The sequence below is a fragment of the Sander lucioperca genome, chromosome 20, assembly GCF_008315115.2.
Source record: "Sander lucioperca isolate FBNREF2018 chromosome 20, SLUC_FBN_1.2, whole genome shotgun sequence".
Lineage (NCBI taxonomy): Eukaryota > Metazoa > Chordata > Actinopteri > Perciformes > Percidae > Sander > Sander lucioperca.
The window spans coordinates 12,655,690-12,676,318 of NC_050192.1; the positions used below are offsets into that span (position 1 = coordinate 12,655,690).

The window sequence follows — 20,629 nt, forward strand, 5'->3', positions numbered from 1 at the left end:
CTAAATGATAGCTATTGGTTTAAAGGCACAACCCAGAGAGTTTTTTCTCCTATCCCAGAATCTGTGGTGTAGCCAGTCCTTACTCCACAGCTCTGTGGAGATAGGTCTGGCAATGCGAGAATATATGTGTTATAACCGAGACTGCTGACAGTTTAACAAGGCTAAGTGTTTACAGCCATGCAAACAGCAACGTGAGGCTGTCCTTAGACACAGTGGTGCTTTGAGCTAAGTGCAAATGTTAAGAATTTTTTTTTTTTGTCAAACTTGAAATGTGTTTTTTTTTTTTTTTTGCTGTTGATCATAAATTAATATGTTTAGCTTATTCAGCAATGGATGTGAAGGTTGTGTACATATAGACTTTTAGTAGTAAGGTTGGTTTGACAATTCAGAATTAAGCACACCAAATTACACTCAGGGGTATATTCCTACTAGTGGATAATAAAGAGACAGCCCAACACATACCTGTCTTGGGGACTCTGGCCCCGAAGCCAGTATTCCCATGCTGTCGCTCCCATTCCCAAAGAGGCTCTCCAACCCGCCCGGTCTGCTCAGCTTGCTGGCCTTCCCTGTGTACGAGCTGGGACTCCTCCTCTTCCTCCCCTCTGCTCCTTCTTTATAAGCCAAGGGTCCGGAGGGGGAAGCCAGGGGCTGATGGGGGGCAGAGGCCGGCTCCCTGTTGGGTGAGTAGGGTATACTGGTCGTGCCAAGTTCGCGACTGGAGACCAGAAGAGGAGGGAAATTGCCATGATATATTGTAAGCTCCAGTACAATTTTCGCTGTACAATCGAACCTATTTGGACTGCTATAAAATCATCACAGTGCTGTATATTTGACAGGAAAGTTACACACCTGTCATCACAGTGTTCACACTGGTGACACTGTCCTCTCTGTTTACACGATGCTCTCCTGTCCCCCTCATGCGTTTCTCAACATACTGTACTATGTTGTGTTGTGTTGCCTGTATTGTGTTGGTTTTAGTCCTGACTTTCAAGATCTGGCTCTCTTTTAAGGCTGATCAAATACATTGCTATGACTGTCTAAACTGTAAAGGAACACGCCGACTTATTGGGACTTTAGCTTATTCACAGTAACCCCCAGAGTTAGACAAGTCCATACATACCCTTCTCATCTCCGTGTGTGTCGTAACTCTGTCTGACGCCCCCAGCGCTAGCTAAGCCTAGCACAGATCCTGGAGGTAACCAGTTCCAACTAGCCTACTGCTCCGAATAAGTGACAAAATAACGCCAACATGTTCCTATTTACATGTTGTGATTTGTATAGTCACAGCGTGTACAAATAACAGGTCACATGAGACACAGCCATCTTCTAACTGTATACAAACTGGGAACTATATTCTCAGAAAGGCGAAGCACTGCTACTTCTGCTACTTGGGCGGAGTGATTTGCTAGCAGCACCTGAAGCCCTGTGGTGAGGAGCAGAGAGTTCGCCTGGAGTTCACTCAGAGTTGGAGTAATAGAGTCAACAATTACTAGATAGTAAACACATAGTGGCCTTGTTATTTGTACACCCTGTGACTATACAAATCACAACATGTAAACAGTAATATGTTGGCGTTATTTTGTCACTTATTCGGAGCAGTAGGCTAGTTGGAACCGGTTACCTCCAGGATCTGTGCTAGGCTTAGCTAGTCCCAATAAGTCGGCGTGTTCCTTTAAGAACAGCCCTGTACCCACCTGTTCTGTGAGTTGTGGCTTTGAGACCCATCGGCTCTCAACAGCCAGTCCTCTCCGCCGCTCCAAAGCCTACTTCCCCTGTGCCCAAGTCCCTTTTTCCTGGCTGGGGTTGCTGCTGTTGCTGCTGCCCCCCCTGAACCTTGTAACCTTGGATGATAGCTGCTGCCGTTCCTCTTGTGATTATCAACAGTCGGAAACAAGGAAGATGGAGAAAAGGAGGAGGAGTAGGAAGAGTTTTTTCTCCTCTTGGACCCCACTACAGAGTCCACCATGTCTTTGGATGGGCGGCTGACTTTATGCGTGCCGTTACGGGCTTTACCCAGTGCAGAAACTGGGGCGACGGGCTGCGGAGCGTCTCGAATGCTGAACACCCCAGCAATGGATGCAGACTGAGGAAATGTGGCGGTGTAGGAAAGAGAGTTGGAGGGGGAGGAGAGGGGAGGAGAAGTGACGGAGGTGGGAGGGGGAGTCTGTTGGGAAGTGATGGGGGAGGTACCAGAGGAGGAGAGGGAGAGGAGGCTCTCAGCAGCCAGAGGCACCTTCCTAAAACAGGAAGAGGATGTTAGAAGATAAGAAATGCACCAATTAAGTTGCTTCATTGCCATTATAGTTTCAGAGTACTAAACCTTAAATACTAATCAATATGTTGTATTTTACTGAACAATGGCTTTCTGTGTTTACATGAATTGGGAAGTTAAGTATGATATGTATATATGACTGTCTTGTACCTTTAACCTATTAGCTACTGATCCTCTTCTCATGGTTTTAATAACATGATCACAACTCAAAAACTATTCCTTTCCCAAACTTTTTTTTTTATGATTCTTTAATCAACACTTGCATGCAAACCTTTCAACTTTTTCTCTTGTTGTATTTGTGCTGTTCTCTCTGCTGCCCTTTAACCCTAAATTAACTGGCTTGACATTAAAAATCACTTCCTGTCTACCCACTAAATTGTATTTCTTTTCCTCAAAAACAGGTCAGTCCACACATAACTTCCTCTCATATTTACACATGCTCATAGTGACAGTCAATCTGACAAAATCAAAATCACATACTGTAGTTACTCCTGTGTACATACAGTAGCTTGGAAATACATTTCATGAGTGATGTGTGCCTTAACGTTGACTTTAATGTGAGAAAAGCTCTACCCAACCAAAGAAACAATTTACACAGTGTATTTTCTTGCACACTCACCTCCACATCTGTGCGTTCAGGTGTTTCTCCACCATGTTCTGGAGCGCCAGCCTCATCCTATCCCATCGTCTGTCAAACACATAGTGGCCCTGTCCCATGAGCCTGCTGCTGAATAGGCAAAACTGGAGAGAAAACAGAAGGGAGGTAAGGTGAAGGAAGCATGAAGAGAGATATTGATGGGAGAAGAGGATAAGGCACATGAGAAAAATGAGAAAGACAGGCAGATGAATTAAGAGGATGCAGAGAGTAACAAGGAAGAAAAGAATATGAGAGGGTGAGCGAAAGAGGGAGGAATTAAGAATTAAGAGGTGGGTAGACAGAGCAGGACGTAGAGTGAAAGAGGCATCAAATGACAGAAACTGAGAGATTGAGGGAAAATAACAGATGACCAAGAGAGAGCAGAGAGGTGATGGAAAAATACCAAATTAAGACTGACTGATAACACAAGCAATACTAAAATCTACTCAACAACTTAACACGTTCAGAGATCTAAAAAAAGAAGCTGTAAACCTGATTATCTCCTAAGCTACAACAATATTACCAAATCAATGCCTCTTTTTAGTTTCAAACTAAAGATGTGACTTTGTTTTGAACACATATGCGAGTGGGCAGCTCAATGTTTTACTGTCACTGATTTAATGACAATATACACAATAATGTCAAATTTAATTACGACAGGAAATGGGAGTCATGTATCCTGTCTGTGATCACCTTTTTGGTCTTAACCCAGATTCTGAACAACAACAGTTTCTCAATTAATCCTATGTCTTCAGGTGGGCAGTTTGTCAGGAATAGTTTGTTAAACAGTGTGTTCTTTATACTTGATTAACTGCAGAAAGCACAGCAAATTTATATATAAAATAAATCAGCAATGTATACCAAACAAAGGCCCATTCAATAAAGTAACATAATGGCCACATATTACTGCTCCATTGACATACTGACATCAAAACTGCACACAACTCTCCCGCTTTTTTGTGTGCACTGAAAACACTCGATTAGAGTGTCTGAACATCAACAAAAATAATTCCTCTAAGTGGCATCTAACAGCAGACCCTGCGGGGTCCAAATGGAAGATAATGCCACAAACTTGTGCCAGTGGGTATTTAATGCCCCACGGTTATGGACTATAAAAATGTTAGTGCAGCATTATTAGTCAAATTAGTTACCCCTAAAGGCTGTGGGTGGCGATTGGAGTAGTGAAAGGCAGGTCTGTCAGTGTCCTCTAGAGTCTCTGCGTCTCCCTCATCACTGGAAAGTCGACCGCCGTCTCCTGCTGCTGCCACCCAACTGTGGGGAGACTGCTCTGGGTTAAGGGCCGGGGCGGAGGCTGGCGCTGGGAGCAGAGGACTTGACGTGGTGGAGCCTGGAACCCTAGGGGGGACATGGTAGAAATAAAGATGGGGTGAATAAAAGAAAGGAGAGGAGAGGGAGCAAGGGAGAGGGGAGTTGGAGGGAAACGGAAATGAAAATGAGGAGAAGAGGAAGGGTAAGAAGATGAGAAGTTAGTGGTATGGAGAAGCAAAGAAGAGATTGGAAGAAAGAAGGGAGAAGAGGGTTAACAGAGAGGAAGTGAAAGAGAAGGATGTGACAGAAGAAAACAGAAAAAGTAATGTGCAATAAAAAGAAGAACGGGAGAGGAAAATAAATGAAGATGAAGAGTGAAAGAAGGAGGAGAAGAAAGAAAAGGTAAGGAAAGCAAGATTGAGAGAGTGTGGAGGAGGAAAAAGAAGGAAGTAAATAAAAAGGAAAAGAGACAGAATGACAGAAAAGTTTTAACACAAAAACATTGCAATCAATGTTATTCTCAATGTCTGTTACAGTGACAAAACCCAAAATAACTTCCTTTTTCAAACAGAGGATCATCTTATAAATAGAAAGAGGAAATTAGTTTCTCATAACCCTTTCGTGAGGACAGACTTGCCATTACTTTACTATTGTTTCTGCTGTTGTTTACAGCATCCCCTGGTGGGAAAAACATGAACAGACAAGGATTTCCCATGCATCTGTCCGGGTCCAGTACAGTTAAACTCCATTGATGTGAAAAAGTATTCAAAGTCATATACATTAAGCAAGAGTAAAGCTACATTGCTAAAAAGTCTTAAATCATTGGGTATATTGTGTGCACAAAAATAAGTAAAATAAATAAATAATGCTTAATAAATTAAAAGATGAGTCTTTTGTTCAGAAAGTGTTGCTTTTCCTGAAACGTACAGATTAAATTTACAAACTTCATTGAACGAACGTGAAGAAATAGAATTATAAAAATGCAATATCAGTTGGAATACTAGTACATTGTTTGACTTAATCTTAGGAAATATGTTCCTAAAAAGGGAACCAAATAATAGTCTGTACACACATGCATAGTTAATACTCTGCGTGGGGGTATTCACTGTCCTACCTGGGTATGTGTGCATTTGCCAGCCGTAGCTTCAGCATGGACAGAGGTCGTCCATTTGGGCAGTGAGGCTTGCTGGGACATGTGGTCTCCTGTGACATGATACTCTGGCTGCTGCCTTCCTTCCCTCCCTGCGATCTGTCCCTGTCTTTCTCCTTCGCTCCTTCATTTAATTTTGCACGCCCCTTGTGTTCGGCCAGGAGGATGTTGAAATGTTTGCTTCGGCCAGAGACGGTTCGGCGGTGGGTTAAGGAGTGAGTCTGTGGCAGCCAAAGAAACACACAATAAAGGGTTAATAGCAATTTCATACTTGTCCGTCTGTAAGCTAATAAGCACTAAGCGCAAATATATATTAGGGTTATTTCCAGATAGACTTTGTTAATGAAAGTATTGATCTGAAGCGACGACAGACGATTGGAAACTTGCAACTACTTGCAATGCACTGGTCTACAGTGCTCTCTCCATAGCAATGACTTTACAGGCTTTTTTGTAGCTGGATATAATTTGTAGCGTCTTAAACTATAAATGGGATAGTGATAGTGAGATACTTGCTAGTGCTTGTTGCACTTCTAGTAGTGATGATTAAACAGTGAGAATAAGGTTTTATTTATCTGATTTACTGCTTTTTTTTCTCTCTCTCTGCTACGAGCTGATTGGTGGTTGAAACAGGTGACATCGCTGACATCAAGCCGAGACGGGCCAGTTCAGACCGCTGCAACTGTTCCCTGTCTTGTCACGAATCTTCGGTCTGAGCCTTAAGATGCTTTTGGAAAACAAGGCCTAGGTCCCTTTCTTTAAATTTGTGGTTCTGATTGGGACCGCCAGTATAAATGAAAATGTTATTATAAAAAATTATGAAAACTTCATTAATCTCACCAGCCACTTTCTCTAATTACTTAATAACCAGTTTGAAGTGATTAGTAAAGCTTGCTAGAAGTAATTAAAGGGCAGTAAAATACAGTTTTACTGCTGAAAGATGCTGTAGCATCATCCAACATCTATAATTACCTCATCAAGGGAAGTGTGGGCCCTATAATGCCTCAGCACTGCTACTGTGCGCTGAGAAATGGGAAGTGCAGACGTATCACAGAGACAGACAGGGCGGCAGACAGGGCCATAGCTGTGGGTTGGAGTCCTACAATAGTAATGCTGGTGCACCCTTCAATATTATTACTCTCATAAACAAACAAAGCTGCTTTTCTGGTCAGACGGCCATCGACAGGAAGCAGGAAGAAGGGTCATAAACTATTATTGTCTCCACAAAAATTACACACAGGTGGAGAGTATGAGTGGTCATGTATTTGTGTGTGTGTGGTTTGTTACCTTGCAGGTGAGGGACCGTGTGCAGGGCCGCTTAGTCTCTGGGTCCTGGACTCCACAGTGCTTGTTAGGATCAAACACTCTCCCTGTAAAAAAAAACACACACACACACACACACACACACACACACACACACACACACACACACACACACACACACACACACACACACGGTTATTCCCTCCCTCTTTCAAAGTATCAAACCACATTTGCTGGGAGTGGGAGCCTCACAGTACAAGTGCATTCATTTGTCTCTTTAGACAAAGCGGTTCACTCACTGACATCTGTCTATTCACATATGTCATTGTTCATTTAATCATTCAGCTGTGGTCTACTGCAGTCTCATAGTACTATTCTGTGTGACATGATTAGCAGTGTTTCCAGTTTCAAAATGATAAAAGTGTACAGATCCTGTAAGCTACATGCTGGCAGCCGGACAAGAGTCAACGGTGACTGACAGCCCTAGGAAAACTCTACCGCTTTAATGAATAGAAAATGTACTTTGATGATGAAATGTAGCCATTAACTTTTTAAGACTATGTCAGCTTGCAGCCAAAAGTCTCTGGTGTTTATCGTAAAGAGGTCTTCTTACGGCAAAAATGTTTTAACCAATGATTTAAGGTGTTAGAAATAGCAGATTTAGGATTAATATGGAACATTCTTACAATACATTTCCTCAGTTGTTGTTGAGTAGTTTTACTGTCAATAAAATCTGATCAAAACACATCCACACTGTGCTAAAGAAGCAGATTACATTTTTACACTAGTATAAATAAATTAGAATATATTTTCCCCTCTTTGTCATTCAGTTACTGTAGGTCTAAGACCCCATTTCCACCTGGTATTAAAATCTGTCCTGAATGTGGACAGCTCTAAGTACATGTGTTCACACCTGGCAGTAGAATGTGTCTCCAAATTTGTCTTGAGTGACCACTTGTGATATTATTTCACTTCCTCGCTCTATATGGAACATGTACATCATTTCTGGTTGCATATAGGCTGGTTGTGTGTGTGTGTGTGTGTGTGTGTGTGTATCATTTTCTTTTTTTACTCTCACATAGAAACGTGCGATGACTAATGAAAAGCACTGCCTAGTGTCTGTCTATGTGCCAAAGGACGTAACTTTTCTCTGTGCCACGGCGTTATGTAAACATTTTATGAATATAAATATAAGGATGTCTGCTACAGGTTGCCAGGCCAGCTCTCCGTACTTTTGTATCTTATAACTGCATCTCTGTGATTTGAAATGTAGTTTCTATATCTTTTTTATTTTAGTTTCATGTTGCTTAAAGGGGTCGTGTTAAGTTATTGTTAATGAAGTCCCAACATTTCCGGATTTTGCTGCTTCATAATAAAAGCTTTCAAACAACAAAATAACGGGGGACTTTATTGTGAAGAATTTATAGAAAATGAAACTGCTCCGCCTATTTACAGCCACTTCTTTGACCACTCAGCCTCGCCACGTTCTAAACAGCAACAGCAGACGTTGCAACGTAAAAACAGGAATGTAGGGCAGGACACATTCCATTACACATTAGTAACAGGTGGAAATAGGGTCCGAGTCAGTTGTTCAGTTCTGTTTTGCTAAACTCTTTTAGGGCCCATTTTAGTTCAGAATAAATTCGTTATTTATTTTTTGGGTAAATAAAAACCCACATTAAAACCCACATTTTCAGCAACAAGAGCAATCTTAATTACAGCACATATTTTAAATAATATAATCATACTAACTCAAACCATTCATTCTCTCTGTTGTAAAACTGCATGTAGGTCAAAGTTGATCCAGGAAATAGCTCTGCTGTATGTTTACAAGTGACTGTTTGGGCAGTTACTTTCAAACAAGTGTTTTAGATAATATGGTAAAACCATATTACCAAAACTATCAAGAATGATGATCAAAAATACAAAAATAAGAATTAAGTTACAAATTTTCTGTTTGCATAAAAAAACCTAATAACTTAACTTCAATGTTTTACTACTAGTTGCATCCTGGATCAAATGGTGAATGCTCAAACAAAGTTAAGCCATGGAGGCCTTTCAAAACAAACTTTTATTAATGTTCTATACTGATTGCAAAAGTATTGCTCAGAAACACAGAGAGAGCTTTGTTGCCCCACACAAACTAGCAGGCCAACATCAACCTCCAGTCAGCAGGTTATCTTAAACAGTGTTACTGTCAGAGGGCTGTAATCTAGTGCTGGCCTTTGCAATAATCCCTGTAATCTTTCTGTGCAGTGTGAGGCAACTACGATGCATACGAGTAGACAGACAAACATGCAAATGTTCAACAGCATCAAACATGCACTCAGACATTAAACTCACACGCTCACTCACAAGTTCACACAAACTTAAAAAGGAAGTTGAGATATAGAGATAGAGAGAGAAAGAGAGAGAGAGAGGAAGATAGGTAGTGTAAACACAGACTGAAGGAAGACACTGATGAGAAAGGGACACCAAACAACCCAAAAAAGCAGAAGAACAAGATGAGTGAAAAACACTCAGAAGACAGAGAGAAAAAAGAGAGAAAATGGCAACAGAGAGGAGGAGACGGGAGTGTGTGAAAGAAAAAAAATGAGGCCAGAGCATGAGTGTGCGAGAGAGAAACAAGGAGGTCGAGGCAGGAGGTGGAGAGTGAGAGGATGACAAAATATAGAGACACAGAAGGTGGGGGAAATCTCTCAAGAAGGCAAGCAGCTTTTTGGCAGCGGGAGTTCGTGAATTAGAGGGTATAAATCAAAGGCTCAGGCACAGCGAGATAGAGTGCAAACGAAGAGAGAAATGAGGGAAGAAGAATAAAAGCTGGATAGAGAAACATGACAACATCCATCAACATGTTTTGACTTTATTGCTATGTATGTTTTTACCTCTCTTACTTTGAGATGACCACTAGGTTGACGTTATGCATCAATGTTAATTTAAAAAGAAGAAAGTTGAGCAGTCAAGAAGCAAAGCCAGAAATATTTAACTCTTCCAGCACAGATTTAGACTCCAACTACTGCACCTATTAGTCGGTAGTAGAGGACTGTGGATGCACTGTGATGCTCCGAAGATTAAAAGAATGTCACTGAGAAACATGAAGTTGCAGGGAAAACAATATGCATGCACAAGGATTTCACCTGGATCAATATAGAAAAGAATTCTTAGGACTGACCTGAGAGTCTTTTTTGCGACCCGCAGGAAGTCTTAGGCCCGTTATGCTGCTTCTTCCCCAATGGCGACGACAACGAGGGCGGCAGAGTGCCAGATCGGTGGGAAGGGGAAGGTGACGGGGAGGGTTTCCGGTCCAGCAGGGAAGGAGAAGGGGTAGACGACAGCCGTCTGTCAAGTGGAGAGCGTGCCGGACTGGGCCGCCCGTCCAGAGAAGATGGAGAAGCGGTGGAGCGTGGTGTGGACGCCCCGCTGGTGCCACGACCGTTCATGAGTTTGTCGCTGGATCGTTGGGAGGCCGGGGGAATGAGGGACGGAGGTTTGAGGGAGGAGGCGGGGGAGGAAGAGGAGGAGGTGAGGTGCACATGTGATGTAGAGTTGGCACGGCTGAGACAGGGCATCTTCTCCAGGCTTACGACTGGAAGGGATACACTGCAGAGGGGGAAGAGTGTAGTTAAAGCACTAAATGTTTTTTTCTAAACTGCTGTGGGGATGTGAGTAAGAAAGTCATCATATTCAATAAAGAATGATGTGCCCACCACGTCTTGTTCCGTGCCCCCTTTGGTGGATAGACAGCAAGAGGCGCCTTGCTGAAGCAGGAGTGAGGGTAATCTTTAGGGACCCTGAAGGCCCGAGTGTCCCCAGGACTGGGAGCCACCGCGGGGGCCACTGCAGGTGCTTTGGGCTTCATGGGGACCAGGGGGCTCCTGGAGGTGGCGGGGGAGCCGTGACGCTTCTCTGGAACAGGCCAAGACAGAGACAAAGTGTGTAAGGTCACATAGATGTGTGACAGCTCAAGACACAGGAGATTATATAATATATAACACTGGTATTTATTTTGTTCTACCCTGCTTAGGTGCCAGGTGGCTGTGATGTAACACAGGATACAAATATGTGCCAGAACCTTTTCACAAAAAAAAAAAAAAGTATTTTAAAATTAATTTAGTGTACTTTGCTCTAATTAGCAACTTTCCTGACACCATCTGAAGTGTCCTTGTGTGATTAACTCCACCAATCTGTTATTATGCGAAGTTCAAACAAGAGCCAACAATTATTAATACACTTGACCCAGATCTGATCAGAATACACAAGTTAAAGGATGCTGAGACACAGAAATAAAATAGAGGGGAATAAATCACAAGGCTGTGGGAGGAAAAAAAGTAGGAGAGGAGAGAAGCTCACACTTACGGTTTTTGCTATGCATGTCTTTGTGGGAGAGAGTTGGAGAGGGAATGAGAGGGTGTGGTCCAGGACTGTCTGTCTCTCTCTGACTGTCTCACAAGGAAACTATACCCCAGCTACCTGAGTGAAAACAAAGGGCAAAAATGTAACAAAATAACAGAGAAAGGAGGTGTGGAAAAGTGTTTTGAATTGCGTACAATGGTGTAAAAGTATTTCAAGTTATATATAACATTTAGCTCTAAAATGAGGTGCAATGTAATTATGTTCACAGTCCAAAACTATGTTATTCTAAACTACCAGCTGCTTCAGAAGGTAAATAACCAACATCTGAAAGATCTAGCTAGATAGATAAGTTGGTGAAAAGCAGCGGTTTTGGGATAAAGCCTGTTTTATGGTTCTGCTGAGGCTCCACGCAGAGCTTTCGCCGTAGCCTACGTAAGTGGCCTGATGTTTATACTTGTGCGCTGGTGTGTGCGTCGAGCCGCCGTGTGTGTGTGTGTGTGTGTGTGTGTGTGTGTGTGTGTGTGTGTGTGTGTGTGTGTGTGTGTGTGTGGAGTGGGTGATGGAGCGAGGGAGAAGTGAGAGAGTGACGGCGATAAGCTTCGGAGCGAGTACCTGACTCTAGAGTCATAGTGAGAGAAACAAAGTATCTTCCCTGACCACGGTGGGGAATCTGTAGCAGGAAAAGTTAACCCTCTCCTTGATTTCATGTTGTTTATGGAGAAGGAGAAATGAGTCGGGGGACATGCAACGCTACCCAGCCACGGCCAAGCCAAGATGCAAATCGAAAACGGCAGAAAACGTGAGTGAGATGATGAAATACACCTAAAGACAGCAGCTCAGGTAGAATATAAATTTTACTCAGAAGCTTTGATAACAGTCAGCAGGTAATCGTGTCATTAATATTTACCATGGCAACATACAACACAAATACTGTTTCAAATGTACAAACGTGCACAATCATCAACATAAAAAACAAGTATGCAACTTCACTTGTGGGCATAACCACATAAGATCACAATTACACAGATTAAAAGGTGAAGTCTGCAATTCTAATACAATACACTTCAAATTCAGCATATCTCCTCAGTCTGTTAGCTTTCCGTGTGCGCACTGAAAAAAAATCCGGTGTTCATACACAGCCCTGGCTCTGTAAATGACAAACAAACAAAGTGGCTCGCACCGAGCCACACAACGCTATACCAACGGCAAATCTGCCACATGCTAATGTTCTGAAGGAGCACTGACAGGAGGGGTGTATTTGTTTGGGTGTCGAGTTCAAATCAATAATCTCTCTCCACTCTGTCCACAGGCCCTGCTTTAAAATATTTGACAGAAAGTGGAAAGCGTGACATGTACAAGCCAAGATCAAGAGACACACACACACACACACACACACACACACACACACAGATCCCACAGCCTAACCACAGGTCTTCAAGTTAAAGCCGCACATAACCTGATTGTGTAAATCCCAACAGGATGGTGCCCCCATAGACCTTGTAGCAAGCACAGAAAACCAGACGTCATATCCCTGAGGTTCCCATTGGCTCGTGACCTCTGCAAATTGTACAACACAACCAATAGCTAGCCGCTGAGCCGTCATAGGATTACCCTCACCTGTGGTCCATGGTCGACAAAGAGTTTCCCAAAAAACCTGTTGTGCAACTATCATAGCATCTGAGGGCACGTACAGGACACAGAGCAAAGGAACCTCTCACCCTCATCCAGTGTGATGAGGGAGATAATCCAACTCTGACTAGAGTTAGATTAGAAGACTGATCCACTCTCATGTCTGTAGAGTAAATATGTATCCACTGCCAGGAGCCGGTTAACTTTACTTTGCACAAAGACTGAAAGCAGGGCGAAACAGATAGCCTTGCCAAGAAATAGTCCTATAACCTCAGTAAAACCACAAGGTGTGATTTTTTTGTTTGTTGTTGTACAGATTAAGCAAATGAGCTATAACGTGTTAATTAGTGAGCTACAGAGGTGCTGGCAGGCAGATTTTCTTACTTTCAGACAAAGCCAGGCTAGCCGTTTCCTGTCTTTGTGCGAAGCTAAGCTGGCCAGCTGTAGCTTCAGTCGCACAGACATGAAAGCGGTGTTTATCTTCTCATATAACCCTCTGTAAAAAAGCGAATAAGCACATTACCCAAAATGTCAAACTATTCATTTAAAGCTATTTGGTTGATGTTAAACTGCTACAAAATACCTGTAGAATAATTTTAAAAAGGGTGTCACCAGTGTAAAACAAACTCTTGACCAAGTAGCATTGATGTCATGGTTTACTCAGTAAGCAACATAAGGGATTCAGTGTGCGTGTGAAGCGTGCGTGTGTGTCACAATGTTCTACAACCCAGTTAATGAGTGTAGTAGTAACAGCGGCAAGTTGGAGAAAAAAAAAAAAACAGAGAGCAGACAGACTGACCAACCCTGTGTGTTTGCTCAGAGTGCATGAGTGCACATGAAAGTGTACTGCAGGTGACTGAGGGAGAGTGTGTGTACAATGTGTGTGCAAAGTGTGTATTGAAGAGATTAGCCACTGCATGTATAAGTATAACAGGTGTGTGCATGGGGGTATGATACCACGTTGAACTTATATACTGCCAGTGTATGTGTTTTTGTCCAAGGTATAGGCTATACTGTAAGAAGTTTGCATGCATATTAGAGTCATACGCCTCTACATGCAGTATGTATACATGAGCATACTTTGCAAATTAGTATATGTGAGAATGTGTGTGTGTGTGTGTGTGTGTGTGTGTGTGTGTGTGTGCGCATGCATGCATGCATGTGACAGGTGTGTAAATATGCCAGTGGAAGCAGAAGGCCGGGGAGGCAGCTGTATTCAGAGTAGCAGGATCAAAGTCCAGAGCCACATTTGCAGGTATGCAGCTACAACAGTAATAATTTCACACATTCTTTTTCATTTTTACACACCATTTTAGTCAACTCAACTGTACAGTTCAATGAAACTGTACTATAGCAATGGACTTTTTTCTTCTTCTTTTTTTCCACATTTTCTTATTTTCCAGGCAGGAATAATATAAACATTGAATCTTAAGAAATATGATATGATATGTGCCCTTTGGCCAAGCCAAATAAACCCTTTACTTGTGACTTTGGGGGTCCAACTCAACCAGCTATTCAAACTATGTTGCATGCTTTTCTTAGATCTCTGGATTCCTGTTCATTTTTCTATTTAATTCATTCTCTATGTAGTTTTTAAATGCTGTATGAAGCAAATAATTATGAATTTGAATAAAAAAAGTAATTCTGAAAAATGACAAACCCTTTACAGCTAATGTATCTACAGTAAGACATAATGAACTTATTTGTAACAGAGCTCTTCCTGTGAGTAAAGAGCCAGTTGGGAGCTAACTGTTCTGATTTACAATACATGGATGTCTGCCCAGGCAAGGTCACTAAGCCACTCGACCACAAGGGCACCCTCACTACTATGTTCTCCTGCCTGCCTGTTGTTATGGCAATGCTGAGAGCCCAGTTGGTTGCCGATTGGCTGCTGACTCATCCTGTGGGTGGAGCCATTGCGTGATGAAGAAGCAGAGGCTCTCAGAGCTCAGCTGGGTTTGTTTACATTGAACGAGGAGCAGGGGAGAGAGTCAGAGAGAAATTAAGAAAAGCATCTATGAAGATTCAAAATCATTCAGGTTATCTAGAAATACTGAGTCAAAGGCAATGAAGCTTATATTGGAACCAGTATATTGAACGCATTGGGATTCTGGTAGTACACATACTACTGGAAATCTATAAAAAAATAAAATAAAAAGCAATGTCTAGGTCTTTCATAAATGTAAGTGAAAAATAACACAATTGCCACATAAAAACAAGGCAACATTTACATTAGCTACACTTTTATACTATGTTTTTATATATATGAGATAACCAAATATTAGCTGGCTAACCAAACTAAAAATCAGACAGTAAGCATAGAGAGATGCCATGAAAAAAGATCACTATGAAGGGAAGTCATGGTTAAAAAAAAGGTTGCGAACTACTGCTCTCTTGCAAAGATACTATTATGTATTAAGAGCAATGTCTCTCCTTTTGGTTCTCAGATGGGGTAAAAACTCTTTTGATGCCATGCACATTTTTTAAACACCATACAAATTTAAGTGCAAAGAAACTACCTTGATGTAAAGTAGCAGCTGGCATTTTAATTGGCCCGGGCCTCGGCTAATGGTTCACGCAGCCAAGTTGCAATAACACAACAGGAGAATGAGCAACAACACCAGTAAACTAAACTAATCAGAACTTCTGTGGTTAAGGGCAAAACTTTCCAACAACAGACAAACATCATGTGATATGAACAACTACACCACAGGCCCGGCACACACTGTTACACAACAATAAACTCAAGACAGGGAAGCACCGCGAAGCATGAAGAATGAAACCGAAAGGAAACAGAGGATTTTTTTTGTTGACTGACCTGCCTCAGAGCTTAATTAATCCACCACTACTACAGAGTAAAGTTGGAAGGCGAGTAGAGAGAGAGAGAGAGACAGACACCACCAACAGAAACAACCCTTTCACCGTGCACTCAACTTACTCACACACAGCAGGCCACCAGCAGTGGAGACAGACTGAAAGAATGGAGAAGAAATTGTAGTAGACGAGAGAATCGGAAGGAATACACACTGACATATATAAACAGCATGGTGCGTTGATTTGTCCAAACACACAGCATCAAAAGCATGACTTACACACACGCACACAAATCATCAGTTGTGACCCTTAAAATCCATAATTTGTCATGGTGTTCAGGGCCCAAAATGTACCAACATATGAAATGCTCTTTGGAATAAACTCATACTAATTATACTAGCCCTTAGGAAACACTTAAATATGAATACAGTTTCAATAATGTTTCCACATTGCTTAAAAGAGTGGTGAAATCATATCTTCATTGAGAAAATGTCTGCACATTTCTCTTTAGAACCTCATGGGAGTGATCATGGCACAAACACAGTGTGAGGGATTTATTTGATATCCCACTGTGTCCACTTATGCTAAGAATATACATGCTTGCTTTACTCTAAAGGAGATTTAAATAAACAAATCCACTAAATGGAACAAGTCTCTGACGTATAAAATACAGTTTATCTTAACCTTTTTAATAGAAGACGTGGCATATATTAACACCCATATAGCACAGGTCCAAGCTTAAGTTGTCACCACTCTCTTCGTCACACACAGCAAAGCTTGAACAGCAAAAGGGGTGTGTATAACTCAGAGCCACTGACCACTGAAGCAGCCAACCCCCGCCTCCTCTGTGTGGGTGTGTGTGCATGCATATTTGTATATGTAAGGCCGCAGTGCTGATTCAACGCACAGGTCAAGCATGAAAGCAGATCCCATGATGGATACACAAGGCCAATGCTTTGCAATGAATACAAATGCAGGGTCACAACATTTAAAGTAGAATCCCCAGCAGGGAACAATGGCACTATACTTGTGAGGATGTTACAGTAACATGAGGAATGAGCAACAATGGGAGGAAATGCATAAAACATCATAAGAAAATCTTGACAGGGCCAGTTCCTAGAGGCAATCCACTCAGCAGCAAGTCAGGAGGAGCATTTTTCATGGCATGACACAGAGCATTTGTGTGTATAGGTCACTGTACTATAGTTAAAATTATAAGAAATATAAAAGTATATGATGAAACAAGATGAAAATGATTCACACATACGACTTGCAACTTGGCCTGCTGGTTCACTACAAAGCCTGCTTGTTATCATATTGTGGCCTGCGGATAGCTTTGTTTTATGGAGAAGCTCTCAGGAGATTCCCACTCCTGACTGTGTGTGTGTGTGTGTGTGTGTGTGTGTGTGTGTGTGTGTGTGTGTGTGTGCATGAGTATGTTTTAGACCTGTTACCGACTCTGTGTGCGTGTCAGCAAGCAGAAACGCTGCCAAAAAAAGAAAAGGGGGGGGGGGGAGGAACAGGACAAAACAACAGCGCCTGCCAGGAGTCTATAAGTGAGTGAGTGTGCGAGTGTCTGTTTCTCACAATACCACTGACCTCTTTCTGCTGAGAAACAGAAAGTGAGAATGTGTGCATGAAACTCCACTGGGCTCTCTCCACTCAGTGAGAAGTGTGTGTGTGTGTGTGTGTGTATGCCCCCCCCACCCCTCCACCTCTTAGGCTCAATCAGACAGCTCAGGGTGGTGCACGTGCCGCCAACAGAAGGAAGCAGCAGCCCGATGCGAGCGCGCTCAGTGGAGCCACAATCAAAAACAAACAAGAGGTAGACAGACAGTGTGGAGGGCCAATGAGAGCTGGGATCAACAGTGTTACCACTTTAACAACAAATACTCTTAAAAGGTGAATGCATAAAGCCTCCTATCTACACATTATCCTTTTTAAAAAATCCATCCTTTTTCTAATTTCAATATACATTTTAATACTGTATTTGTTTAATGTACAAATAACTGATAGTGGCAGAGCAACAACTCAATTAGATCTATCAACTAGGTTTTTTTGCTGAAGATTACAGTCTCCATAGCAACAAATATTGCATTTCATGAAATTATAGTACGCCTACAGGTATATAAAGCACATGCAGCTGAACAATGTGTGTGCGTATCATATGTATTGGGCCCAAAAAGCATTGTTTTCTACAATTTTAATTTTTCAAATTAATTTTCCAACCCTGTTTGAAAAGAAAATCTGTAGCATTAAATCAGGAAAGTAGAAAATTAGAATATCAAATTATATCAAAAGCATAACACTAAGGGCAGAAATGGTTATTCTCATAATTGGCAGTGTCCATTTACTTATTTCTTGGATAAAAAAAAGCTTGTCCACTATGCTACATCTGGTCCATTATTCTGTAAATTATTTAGTGTTTTCCAGTTATTATCAGCCTGCTGAGTATTAGATGGTATAACCAAGTGGTGTTTATTAGTGTGGAAGATAAATTGTAGGTCGATTATGTTTCAAAGTGCCCTGCAGAGATAAATAGAAAAGATACAGGAGATTCACCAAGATGTGGATGTGTGTGTGTGTGTGTGTGTGTGTGTGTGTGTGTGTGTGTACCTTGGTAAAGTGTATGATTACGCCCTGAGGTTTATATGTGTGACTATGCCCTGTGTATGTGTCTTACCATAGTGTGTGAAGATGCCATGAGGAGTGACCACCTGATTGCAGACATGGCAGACAACAAGATAAAAATCCTCCAGTGCTGGAAACTGGCTGCAGACAAGCATCTCTGAGAATGACATGAATAGCAGAGACCACATTTTAGAAAAAAAGAACAATCAAACAGTATGGAAAACAGTATGTTTTTGCAAAACTCAATTGAGCTGTAAAGACACCAATTGGCTAATTTGTTCAGGTGCACAATGCTACCACTTTAGCACACTTTTCAGTATCAGTTTTATCCAAAGTAACTCTCAGTGCAAAGATATCCAAATTGCAAGGATACAAAACAGAAAATGTAAGGAAATCCTCACAACTGAGAACTGTGTAGAACAAAAGAGTAGAAAAAAAAAGAACACAAATAAAATATATTGTGTACTTTAATTACATTAAAAGCTTCTAAAACTCCCCCAATAAAGAAATTGAAGCTCATAATGCTTAACATTATTATTGAGCTTTGGAGCTGCTTTTCAGATAATGAGAGTCACAATTATCAGAGACATGGAGCATCATAACCAACTGTTCTCCACAGAAACACGGATGATAATGTGTGTTCTAATCACTAAACAGACGGGCATAAAGAGACGGACAGAAAGGACAGTCAATCCTTTCCAACACACTAGCATGCTGCGTTCTAGCTAGCATACAGCAACGTTGTGCCAGGAGTTAAAAGAGATGCCCCACCCACCAAACTAAACTGAAGATTGATAGAAATATGTCCAATGGAAAATAACCACTATCTCTTTGGCTAAGCTTCCTGTACCCAAACAAGCTATGCTGACAGAATTCACAGCACTTATTAGCATGCGGCTTAAGTCAGATTTACTGAGGGGAGGTGGGGTGTGTTTAGGTGTGTGTGTTTGTGAAAGCTTGCAAGAGAAAAATTGGAGAATGTGTGGGTGCATGGCAAGTTTTGTGAAGAAATGCTTCAGGCCCATCAGAGTGTGTGTGTGTGTGTGTGTGTGTGTGTGTGTGTGTGTGTGTGTGTGTGTGTGTGTGTGTGTGTGTGTGTGTGTGTGTGTGTGTGTGTGTTACTCAAGGTCAAAGGCATATCATACAAATATGTAGACAACAGGAGCTTGTGCTTGTGTGTGTTTACATACTGCCAAAGGTCAGAGTGTTCAAGGACACACACACACACACACACACACACACACACACACACACACACACACACACACACACACACACACACACGAATATTTCATAACTTTGGAGTAATGTTAATACTGATTAAAGATTACAGTTAAATAAATACAGAAGGGTAATGAGAATGAATCGAATGAAGAGCAAGATAGTAATACCAAAGCGCTAACTGATATTAGCTGCTGAGGTAGAGGCTTTCACATCAGGCCCACCGTTAGATGCCAAGCAGCTGCACTGAAGCAGTTAGCGGTAAGATGCTTTGCACAAGTTCACCTTGTCAATACAAAAGAAGAGATTATTTCTCACTCATTTTCCATGCCCATAATTTCTAACCATGCTGCTGGATTTAAGCCACAATTCAAACTCTTTGCTTCCTGATGTTTGCCGACCAGAAACTGCTTTCCCTCACGAGCAAATAAACTGCAGTGTTTTTGACTTGACTGAAACGGGCCTGATCTGAGCTATAATACAAACACAAAGGTGAGGTGGAAAGGTGTGGCTGCGTGTGAAAAACTACTTTTTAATATTGTCATTATAGTCAACAGGTTGTTAAGTGTTAATAACTTTGTAATGTGAGCAGTTAAACAGAGCCTGGAAAACACTGCTGCCAAGTGGTTTCTGCTCAGAAGGTTGCTTAGCATCCCCACAGTTTGTGTCTTTCCTGTGATCGTTTTCTGTGTAATAAACTACACAGAAAGCCCAGCCAAAATAAAATATGCAAAGGACTTTAGTGGGAGTACTGCAAAAAAAGCAAGAATGCAATTTCCTCTGCATCTGCCAAGTTGAATGCAAACTAAGTGCGTAGCCTGTTTCTGCAGCCTGAATTGTGTGTGTTTCTTAAGCCAACTGCCACACACTGCCAAATGACTGACAGGCCTTAAAATGAACTACAAAAACAATCAGTCACTGGTGAATAAACATGTTTGGAGCTACTAAAACAATCAATCGTTGGACACGGATTACATTTAGAGTAATAAAACTTCCCATTGATGAACAGCAGTTTGGAAAGCAACTTCAAAAAAACTTACAGGTAAACAAACATGGTTTACAAGCTCTGAGTGGGGCGCCTGGGTAGCTCATCAGGTAGAGCATGCGCCCATATACAGAGGCTCAGTCCTCGACGCAGAGGCCACGGACTGCGGCTCTTTACAGCATGTCATTCCCCCTCTCTCTCGCTCCCCCCTTTCATGTCTAAGCTGTCCTGTCACAAATAAAGGCCTAAAATGCCAAAGAAAATTCTTAGTATCAACATGGAAAGAAAAAGAGAACATCAAATAACTCAGCCCTGCTCTATAAAACTGAGGTCTCGGTGACTAACACCCACAGAAAGTAATAATGCAACTGTAGCAAAGAAACAGCAACATGTTTCACTGAGTAAATG

The 20,629-nt window shown here is 41.8% G+C and overlaps 1 protein-coding gene across 2 annotated transcripts in view; it reads right to left on the minus strand.

Moving 5' to 3' along the window:
• atxn7l1 (ataxin 7-like 1) overlaps positions 1-20,629 on the minus strand; it is a 29,518-nt gene that overhangs the window by 4,565 nt on the left and 4,324 nt on the right. The window contains exons 3-12 of one of the 2 annotated variants that reach the window (XM_035996137.1): positions 18,068-18,172; positions 10,945-11,058; positions 10,296-10,494; positions 9,761-10,188; positions 6,613-6,695; positions 5,293-5,549; positions 4,061-4,265; positions 2,892-3,013; positions 1,695-2,237; positions 463-715 (exon numbers count right to left, since the gene is read on the minus strand). In XM_035996137.1, coding sequence (XP_035852030.1) covers positions 463-715; positions 1,695-2,237; positions 2,892-3,013; positions 4,061-4,265; positions 5,293-5,549; positions 6,613-6,695; positions 9,761-10,188; positions 10,296-10,494; positions 10,945-10,960 — 2,106 coding nt within the window. In that variant the 5' untranslated portion in view covers positions 10,961-11,058; positions 18,068-18,172. The remainder of the gene's footprint in view (positions 1-462; positions 716-1,694; positions 2,238-2,891; positions 3,014-4,060; positions 4,266-5,292; positions 5,550-6,612; positions 6,696-9,760; positions 10,189-10,295; positions 10,495-10,944; positions 11,059-18,067; positions 18,173-20,629) is intronic. The other variant, XM_031284860.2, reaches the window with a different exon arrangement.